Source organism: Lactuca virosa, chromosome 4 (assembly GCF_052849685.1).
Source record: "Lactuca virosa cultivar CGN04683 chromosome 4, Lactuca_virosa_CGN04683_v6, whole genome shotgun sequence".
Classification (NCBI taxonomy): Eukaryota; Viridiplantae; Streptophyta; class Magnoliopsida; order Asterales; family Asteraceae; genus Lactuca; species Lactuca virosa.
Window position 1 is genome coordinate 496,717,377 of NC_136429.1, and position 10,378 is coordinate 496,727,754.

A 10,378-nucleotide genomic window follows, 5' to 3' on the forward strand; every position below is an offset into this window, starting at 1 on the left:
TTTTTTATGCTTTATAAAAATCAGAGTACTTCTTTTAATAAAAATGTTGCAGAATTTGTTCCCAGTAAAACATGATAAATATGTTATCGAAGCATTTCCGAAGAAATGTATCTTTATTCATTTTCAAAACATTTGGGATGTCATCGTCAATACAGAAACATAAGCATAAACAGAACTTACATTCATTTACACTAGTGATCAACATCTCTTTTAAGTCTCTCAGTGTAATGTAACTTCATATCGATACCTGTGATAGAAATAAGCTGGAGTGGGTCAGGTTGGGAAACCTGGTGAGTACACAGGGTTTTCAACCCACAATAATATAATTATTATTTTAAACATCAAACAATCAACCCAATTACCCATCCCCATTATCTTCTTTACTCCTAAGGATCTACCCTAATAAATAAATATTCCTCGTTCATTCATTCCTAAGGAATCGGCACGAAGTCCATCGTTTCCACGGTTTACACAACGGGCACTAAGTCTGCATAGTCGCCAGGGTTTAGGCATCAAGTCTGCATGATCACCAAGGTTTAGGCATCAAGTCTGCATGATCACCAAGGTTTAGGCATCAAGTCTGCATGATCACCAAGTTTTAGGCATCAAGTCTGCATGATCACCAAGGTTTAGGCACCAAGTCTGCATGATCACCAAGGTTTAGGCACCAAGTCTGCATGGTCACCAAGGTTTAGAGTACACCGGGTGAGCACATCGTTCACAACACCTACATGTTGCAAGCCTGCTAGTGTTCCACTGGACTGTCTAGAATAGTCAGTGGTTGTCATTCATACTCTGCTGAATGACGGGGCCATCATTTGGGAAAGGCTTCTCACATCGTCCACCTCTCACCCTCACCTCGTGGTCTATAACACCTCTCAACTCATCATCCAACTCACATTCCATTTATTACATCTACCCATGTTTTACCCCAACATTATCGTAGATATGAAATACATATACAGTTTAAATTATTTAAAATATGTATAAAATCGTTCATCCAACATAGACAGCAAGTACTCAGATAATATGCACACATAGCACATAATTTATATAAAATACTTCATATCTACGTGAAAGCTGAGAGTAACTATGCACTCACCTGAAAGGTGGTGACTCGGAACTCGGACAACGCTTCGTTATCTCAAAACAATTTTCCCTTGACAAAACCTAGTATCAATACCACTAGGGTTTAGTCTAACGTTAACCGAGACTAATTAATAGTCTAGCTATTATTATTATTATTATATAAGCGTTAAACAACACTATATAACTCATAATAATAGCCCAAATAATTATTTTAAGGTCCTAATAACATTACTATATTAAAACATAAGCTATACTAAAGATAGGTTAGGCGTAGCGCACTTACAACGGGTTTTTCTCAAAAACCGGGCTTCGCCGGAGCAGCGTTCCCGAGCCGAAAGGCTCCTTTCTCGGGACTCCAGCAGCCTCGGGGATTCCTTCGGGTGCTAGGGAGGTTCCCTAGGCTTTTTGGGGGGTTTAGGGGCTAGAGAGAGGTTCTAGAGAGAGAGAGAAGAGGTTGGAATGGTATGAAGAATGAAGGAACCCGACACCTCTATTTATAGGCTGAAAAACAGCTCTACTCGTCGAGTAGGGCCTCCTACTCGTCGAGTCCATGCCACATGTCACCTTCTGGTGGCTTGCCTTGGGGAGAAAGCCTTGGCCCATAATCAGCCACGTCACCCCTTTTGCAGCAGCACCCTGCCGACTTCTAAACCCCGTAACTTTTGCATACAAGCTCCGTTTTCGACGTTCTTTTTTTCCACGCGTACGTAAAAACAAGATCTACAACTTTCATTTAGACTCCATCGGCTAATTCTCGATCGATCTTAAATTTAACAGTAGGATGAGATTAGACTGTTAAATGACCACGAAGAATTCGTAACTCCTTCATACAGACTCCGTTTTCGTCTGTCTTTTTACCGTTGAGTTCCTATTAATGAGATATTCAATTCTCATTTAGGTTGTGTAAGCCAAAAACCGCTCGAACTAAAATTCGAGTTTCGGGCCGTGCACTGTTATGCCAAATCTTAGAAAAATCTTAACTTCCTAATACAAAGTCAGATTTGGGCGTTCTTTTTTTTGTATGTTCTCGGTTTAACATATACTACAACTTTTGATTAGATCACTAAGGCTAAAATGTCCTCTATCGTAAAGTCACTATTTATGTCTCCCGGTGCCGTGCCGGTTTTGCAGCGAAACTTCAACGGGCCATAACTTCTTCGTTATAACTCGGATTTCCGCGTTCTTTATATGTACGGAACCCTTGGAATATATACTACCACTTGGTTAAGATTACTCCTTCTAAATAATCTTTCATAAAAAACTCATTTTTGATGCTCATTGTCTCTAAATTGACTAGCCCGAATGTGCGGGCGTTACAAAATACTTCCAGATCTGAAAGGATCATGCTTGGGGGACGTCCAAAACCCAAAGACAACCATTCTTGGACCAAAAACCTTCCAAAAAGGGACTATAAGGAGATCTAATAAACCAAAAGCCAAGATGAAGATTTGATTACCAAGAAATGCAACAAATAGAGTGTATCTTCTGGATCTACTTCCTCCTTCTTGAACCTTCAACTTCCTTCTTCTTCTTCTTCCTCTTCAAGAGCACACAAATCACACCAAGGTGGCTTAAACACTCACAAGATGCACTAGGGTTTCGTGGGTGAGGGTTTGGGGTCTGGGGGCTGAAGATGAGGCTGAGGGAATGAGAATATGATGCTTAAATAGGGCACCAAGCCCCGAAATTAGGATTTCCCAACCCAGACCAGACTCGCCGAGTCAGTCCCTCGACTCGCCGAGTCGGCCACTTAATCCGTGACACGGAACTTGCTCCGACTCGTCGAGTTCTTCCTTGGACTCGACGAGTTGACTCATTGACTTAGGGTTTTTCCTTCCCCAACTTGGCCTCCTGGAATCCGGGTGTTACACTTCCTAAGGTCCGGAGTAACTTCTACTCACAACATACAAAGTTTTAGGACAAAATATTAAGAAAACTACAAGATCTAATGAGATCTATCATATAGATGAGCAAGATTCGAACTTTATACATCCTGAAGTTGAGAAATGTGATAGAGACTCTGGATCTACAAGCTTGGCTTCAACAACTCTTCAAGCTCAACTTTCTCCTTCTTCAAAGTATACAAAAACACACCAAAAAGGCTCAAAAATTGCTCTAGGGAACTAGGGTTTCAATCTTTAATCTCAAGGGGATGGAGGCCGGTGGTAATGGAGACTTAGAGGGCCTATGGTCCTTTAAATAGGGGTTAAAGCCTCAAATTTAGGGTTTGGGGTCTGAACGAGTACGCCTAGAGTACACATTAGTACACCCAACGTACCGAATGAAACCCACGCCCCTCTTAAAAGGTTTATGCTCAGCATACCCATTGGGTATGTCCCTTGTAAGGACTGAAATTTTAAGATTTTTATATATTTGAGCCATAAATGAAATACCTTAAAACACGGGTGTTACAGAATAACCCGAGAACCGAATAAGCTTAACATACATACCCGAGAACCAAATCGAATTGCTTATTCGGACCTAATTCGGTTCGGTTCGGGTTTCGTTCAGTTCCGGTTTCCGGACCAAATTGTCATCAAAACTATCAAATTTAACCTTACTTTTTTTCTATGGTGTGGTGATCCATTTAATTAAAACGGGTTTGAAAAGTTGTACACAAAGCTCTAAATCGCTTTATAATTTTATTTCCACATGCTATGAAGGTGTCGTTTCAGCTTTTTGCCGCCTCTTGTTGTCGGCTCTATTCAGTTCGCTTTTTTAGGTTGTTACTCTAAGCGTTTTAAGTGATAATTAATGAACATGACGATTTAAATTCAAACACAACGAAGTATTTCATAGGACCACTCAACTTCCTTTCTACGAATACTTAAAGTTTCTACACATTTCACACAAAAAAACTCACGCTTGATTGAATCAGGTAAATCAGCTAAACGTCGAGTCCTTCATCTTAATTCATACATTTGATTTCGATCATTATATTTTATTTTGCCTACAAATGATCTAAATGTTTATGTACTGTAAAATTTTTGCTCTAGTTTAAGAATGTTGATTACTGAACGGAAAATCTTAAACAAAAAAAATCTAAAATCAAGTTCATAAAAGAATTACTGAACATTGTTATCCTGCGTGTTGATTTGAAGGTGATTATGAACTGATTGTTTGTTTGTATGAATTAGGTGTTGCTGAGGATCATAATCAGTGTTTGTTTTTCAAAGATTATACATGTGGCTTTTTTGAGAATTTAGAATGAGCGTAGTTGGACTTGATATTGGGAATGAGAACTGTGCTATAGCAGTTGCAAAGCGTGGTGGAATTGATGTGTTATTGAATGATGAATCAAAGCGTGAGACGCCTGCTGTGGTCTCATTTGGTGAGAAGCAAAGGTTTTTAGGTTCTGCAGGGGCTGCATTTGCTACTACAAATCCTAAATCAACTATTTCTCAAATCAAGAGATTGATTGGAAAGCTTTATAAGGATCCAAGTGTGCAAGAAGATCTTCGATTGCTACCTTTTGACACCAGTGAGAGCTCCCATGGTGGTATCTTGATCCATATAAAGTACTTGAGTGAGATATGGACTTTTATGCCTGTGGAGATTCTGGGGATGCTATTCGCACATTTGAAGCAAGTGATAGAGAAGAATATCGGGTCCCAAGTTGTAGATTGTGTGATTGGAATTCCATCATATTTTACCGATTTTCAAAGGCGTGAGTACCTTGATGCTGCATATATTGCTGGATTAAGACCTTTGAAATTGATGCATGATTGTACTGCAGTTGCATTAGGGTATGGTATGTACAAGACTGATTTCTCCAACAAAAGACGAACTAATGTTATGTTTGTAGATATTGGCCACTCCGACACTCAGGTGATGGTTGCTGCTTTTGAAAAAGGGAAAATGACAGTATTGTCCCATTCTTTTGATCAAAACTTGGGAGGTAGGGATTTTGATGAAGTCTTGTTTAGACATTTTGCTGCAAAATTCAAAGAACAATACAATATTGATGTTTGCTCCAATTCTCGTGCTTCTACAAGGCTTAGGACATCTTGTGAGAAGCTAATGAAAATTTTGAGTGCCAACATGGAAGCACAACTCAGTATTGAGTGTCTAATTGATGGTAAAGACGTGAGTGGATTCATAACAAGGGAAGAGTTTGAGAGGCTTTCATTGGATTTATTAGAAAGGGTTTCTGTTGCTTGTTGCAATGCTGTTTATGATTATGGCCTAAGTTTCGATGAGATACATACTATTGAGCTTGTTGGATCTGGGTCCCGCATACCTGCTATTGTGAGAAAGTTAACTTCACTTTTTGGTAAAGAACCAATGAGAACACTAAATGGTAGTGAATGTGTTGCTAGAGGATGTGCTCTTAGTTGTGCAATGCTTAGCCCAACTTTCCGTGTTCAAGATTATAAGGTTTTTCTCTTATACCTGTGTATATTTTTTCTTTTCGAAATTTTTGGTGTATTATGCATGCTTCTCCTTGTTTCTATAGGCATATGTATGAGAATTGAACTATTTAACCAACAAAGATTGTTTTTTGTGAACGTCCATATTTTCCTTAATTAAAGTTATGCCATACCTTTGTTTGGGGGTTTTAAGTTACCATTTATGAAGAATTGAAGATAACCCTCTAATTTTGATGTGATCATTGGATTTTTTGCATGCACGTATTATTTTTTTAAGAGTTTGTCATATTTGCTCGTCATTTTCAGGTTCAGGATATATTTCCTTACACAATCGGACTCCGTTTCCATGATGATGAAAACAAAAGACACCCAGAAATAACTCCTTTTCCAAAAGGCACTCCATTTCCATGTAATAAGATGCTTCCCTTCCATGGGTGGAGTACATCTTATTGTCAATTCTTCTACACCAACAACACGTACTTCCCTATTGGAGTATCACCTTACATTGGTTATTTCATGGTAATAGTGTCATGCATATTAGCATATATGTTAGAATGTTGCATCTTTTCAAGGCATTTCTACTTACACTTAATTTACTTTTGCTCATTCATATCTTAATGTTTATTGTTAAATGTTCTTTTAGATTGGTCCATCTCAACCCTTGACTGCAGAAAAAGTGGTGGTCAAAGTTAACATGCAGATTAACATCAATGGAATTGTTGAAATTGAATCTGCATTGGTAAGTAATTTGGTTCCTAAGTTACCCAAATATTTAACTTGTTAATTAGTCCTGATGCGGGAATGACCGAATGACCTTATGGTTTTTTATATTGATTCATGGCTTCAGATTTTAGAAGATGAACACACTTCATGTAAAAACTCCTCTTATTTTCATTCATGGATGAGGATGGCTAACACTCTTACTGATCGTAAACACATTGGTTCTAGCCTCTCTACTTCACATCATGTAAGTGAATCTTTGAATCATATCAGAGTTTTTAGGAGAAGCTTTAGGTATAAAACTAAAAACTGGATAAACTATTACATGATATTGCTTCACCATGCAGGTTGAGGAATCAAGAAGGGCTTGGGTCAGGAGGCAATACCTTCCAGTTTCTAAGAATTTGGATGTGGTGATAACGAAAGATGGGCTACGTGTATTTCAAGGGAGATTACAGATGTTGGAAGAAAATGATATAAAAGCGGAGAAAACTAAGGAGATAAGAAATATCCTAGAGTCTTTTATCTATGACACTCGTACCAAGGTACATGTTTCATTTAAAAATTGGTGTCATTTTAGATTTTGGTTAAATGGATTGCATACAAACTGACCTTTTTTGTAACTTAGTTTCAGAGTTCTTACAGGAGTGTCACCACAGATGCAGAAGCAGATGAAATTATTAGAAGTCTGCAAGGAACAGAAGACTGGCTATATGAAGAAGGTGATGATGAATCTGAACAAGTCTATATTGGAAAACTCGAAGATCTCAAAAAGGTTTAAAAGTAATTTAATGCAACTTTTAAACTTTGAACTTCCTTGCAAATTACAGCTTGCATGAATCATATCATGTTTGTTCATGTAGTTGTTAGATCCAATTGAAAATCGATACAAGGATGAAACAACTAGAAAAGAAGTAATGAAAGCTCTGCATACTTGTATTCAAGAAAACCGTTTGGCTGCAGATTCACTACCCCCTAGCCAGAAAAAAGAGGTATAATCTTTGTTTTTTTACCACATTTAATATGGTTACCTTTCTCTTGCTTTCAAATAATTGTCACTCATTGGCAGGTTATTGATGAATGTATTCAATCTGAGTGGTGGCTGACTAATCTCTCTAAGCTTCAGGATTCATTGCCCAAGAACATGACCCCCATTTATTGCTCGAGCGCCATTAGTGGAATTATGCAAGCCTTTCGAAGGTTAGTTTCTATGGTTTGCCTTATGTGAATTAAAGCTCAAGTTCAATTTTATTCGATTAAGTTGAAATGTGTTAGTATATAGTCTTATTTCTATTTGAATAAGTATATGCAGTAGGAACATACTACTTTTCTTATGTTAATGTATCTTAGTGCTATAAATAGGAGCTTAGCTTAAATTTTTTTTCCGTAAGGCTCACATTCAATGTAGAGAATATATTTTACTCTAAGATAACATATAAAAATCGAACCTGAGTATGTAGTTTTTGTTATTCTAAAGATAGTTTAACTTTGCATATTGCCTTTAATAGTTGATTGCATGTATTTTAAAAACTGCAAATCATTACTGACTACTTTATTGTGTAAATTTCATCAGTACGTTCAAGGCCATAATGAGATCGAAACCTTCACTCCCAAAGTGCAATGAATCCGTGGACTCTGATCGTAAGCGTGATCCTGATGGTATGCTAATTGATTGTTAATGTGGGTCTTTTTGGATTGGTGGGATCAAACACACAATCTTCTAGTTAATTTTCTTTCATGATTTCTGTTTTTGGAGTTACAATGCTTATGTTTGCATTTGGGAATTAGACATATAGTCAGGCTTGTGAAAACGCTCTGGTTCGGTGATATGAAAAATGCACACTCGTTAGCCTTTCTCATTAATCATTCATCTTTTACTGGATATGTGATCATGAGAACGGAACTTCTTTATAGGGCCAATCCAAAAAATGACAAAAATTGGAGGGTTGTTATAGCTAGAAATCATTTAAACATTTCTCAAATATGACTAATCATTTTGCAAAGGATCTTTGTCTTTCTTGTTATATGAGAAACATGTCCATGAGAAAGGCCCTTCTAAATATAAATGACCGAAATGAGAGGGATGTTATAGCAACATAAAAATCTTTTAAACATTTCTCAATGAATGAGTATGGAGACAAGTTTTGTAACATATATCTTTCTTGCTTTTGCTTGTTTGAAGCTAATCGTGTAGCATTTGTGGTGGATATAATATCATTCAATCGCATTGTTTGGCCTGCTTCATTTTAGCTTCGAACTAGGATCTGCCATGCATTGCGGTGACAATAATGGATTGAAACTTAGAAGGACAATAGAAACTTAGGACGTAAGTTGTTAAACCACAAAAATAAAGGACCAATGTCATGCATTGAAACTTAGGACAAGTTGTCAAACCTATTTATTCATATCTAATATAAAACAAAATATGGTGATTCGGTGACAAAAGATTACCTTTATGACATATTTTTCACTAAATTGATATCGTCAAATGAAAACGTATTATTTGTAACCTAACATTACAAAGTTGAGAGTGGTAATTGAAAGAAAATTAGATTATATATTATACTATAGGGTAAAAGTGACATTTTAAAAACTTCAAAGTTGAAGGGGTTAAAGCGACATTTTAAAAGGTAGAGCGGTTGAATGTGACATTTTACAAAGTAGATGGGTAGAAAGTTTTGGTGGATATTAGATTATATATACTACGGGGGAAACACAAAAGTTTAGAAAATTCAAGAGTGAAAGTAACATTTTAGAAAGTTCAAAGTTGAGACGGTATAAGTGACATTTTACAAAGTATATGTGTGAAAAATATCATTTTACAAAATAGTGCGGTTGAAAATGTTGATGAAAAAATCCATAGACTTTGAATTTTAGTGTATAGATAAATTAGAGTGTCAGACAAATATGGAAGGTCGGTGGTATGCATGATAAACTATATAACTTGAACATGTGTAATGGAATAATTGTTTTCATTGTCGGTCGTGACAATGTCACAGTTTTACATGAATTGGTACCCACTACTAGAAAATCGTGTTATTTGTTTGTAGGTAAATATTATGGACGGATTTTCAATAGAATTAGTGACGGATTTTCGATGGACATGTTTTGACCTTCTTTGACCACATTACCGATAGATTTATGATGGAAACCTTTACCGACGGATTTCCAACGAACACTTTTAGCGATGGATTACCGATAAACACCTCTACGGAATTCCGACGATGATCATTTACGACGTTTGACATGGTTGGCAACGCCAACGACTAATATTACCTACAAATTTTTGATGATTTTGTTAGCTTTTCATAGTTTTTTCCATTAGTAAAATGAATTTTTAGTTATTAAAATTTTAAAAAAATCCAAAACTTTTTGCACAAAAATGCAGGAAATACCAATACGTTACGCATATAATAATAGATTAAATATACAGTCCAACGCAACTTATTAAATATTATAATAAAAAGTGTCAACCACGATACAATCTATATAATGTCAAATACATTACAAGCAAATATCAAATACCATTACCACGTGTTTTGGAACATAAAACTAAGAACTATTTGGTGGATCACTGGGTGGATTGTTTTGGTTGAAAAATGCCGCCAATTGTAGTTTAAGTAAGGATTTCCTTGGAAGCATTTCACTTCTGGTTAGGCTTGTCTTTGTTCTAAGTCCAAATATTGCCTTTGCCTTTGTTCCATTTCCAATTCCATTTGCGCTTGGTTTTCTCGCGTTACATAGCATTTTAAAAACATTGTAAGACAAACAAATGTAGTTAGTACATCTACTTAACTTTTAAACTATTCTAGCAATGTACCTTAGTTTATTATAAAAAGATTGTAAAATCTCAAAAATACTAATAAAAAATTTTCATTTTTAATCGTCAAATTCACACAATATTTGTTTCAAAATTAGTCGTAGTAAAATGTATCACAATCATTAGAATAAAATAACAATCATCAGTGTGAAAAAATCATCAGGATGTTGTGCAATCAAGCTAGACCCTTCTCTCTGGAACTGGAAGTACCTGAAAATGTTTAAACCACAAAACCGTAAGCACAAAGTTTAGTGAGTTCCCAAAATACCACATACCATACATATTAGTGGGCCCAACCCTAAGGGTGTATTTCAACCCTATGTGAAAGCTATGATTCAACCATAGTCTTACAGTCACTTCCATATTACAGCCCAGCCAT

General features: G+C 36.4%; 1 protein-coding gene across 1 annotated transcript; it reads left to right on the forward strand.

Annotated features, from left to right (window-relative positions):
- Positions 1 to 4,296: 4,296 nt before the first annotated feature.
- On the forward strand, positions 4,297 to 8,429 carry LOC145106979 (heat shock 70 kDa protein 16-like). The gene is made up of 10 exons (XM_079043886.1): positions 4,297 to 5,466; positions 5,766 to 5,978; positions 6,103 to 6,198; positions 6,307 to 6,426; positions 6,527 to 6,724; positions 6,808 to 6,954; positions 7,043 to 7,171; positions 7,249 to 7,379; positions 7,753 to 7,838; positions 8,362 to 8,429. Exons 1-10 carry the CDS (start codon positions 4,297 to 4,299, stop codon positions 8,427 to 8,429), a joined length of 2,358 nt encoding a protein of 785 aa, XP_078900012.1.
- Positions 8,430 to 10,378: the final 1,949 nt, after the last annotated feature.

What these genes read in the sequence shown, in the direction of transcription:
- LOC145106979 (XM_079043886.1), top strand. Translation starts at nt 4,297, where the DNA reads ATGAGCGTAGTTGGACTTGATATTGGGAATGAGAACTGTGCTATAGCA. An exon ending in AACTCGAAGATCTCAAAAAG is followed by an intron (nt 6,955 to 7,042) that starts GTTTAAAAGTAA and finishes TTGTTCATGTAG; the next exon opens with TTGTTAGATCCAATTGAAAA. An exon ending in ATTATGCAAGCCTTTCGAAG is followed by an intron (nt 7,380 to 7,752) that starts GTTAGTTTCTAT and finishes AAATTTCATCAG; the next exon opens with TACGTTCAAGGCCATAATGA.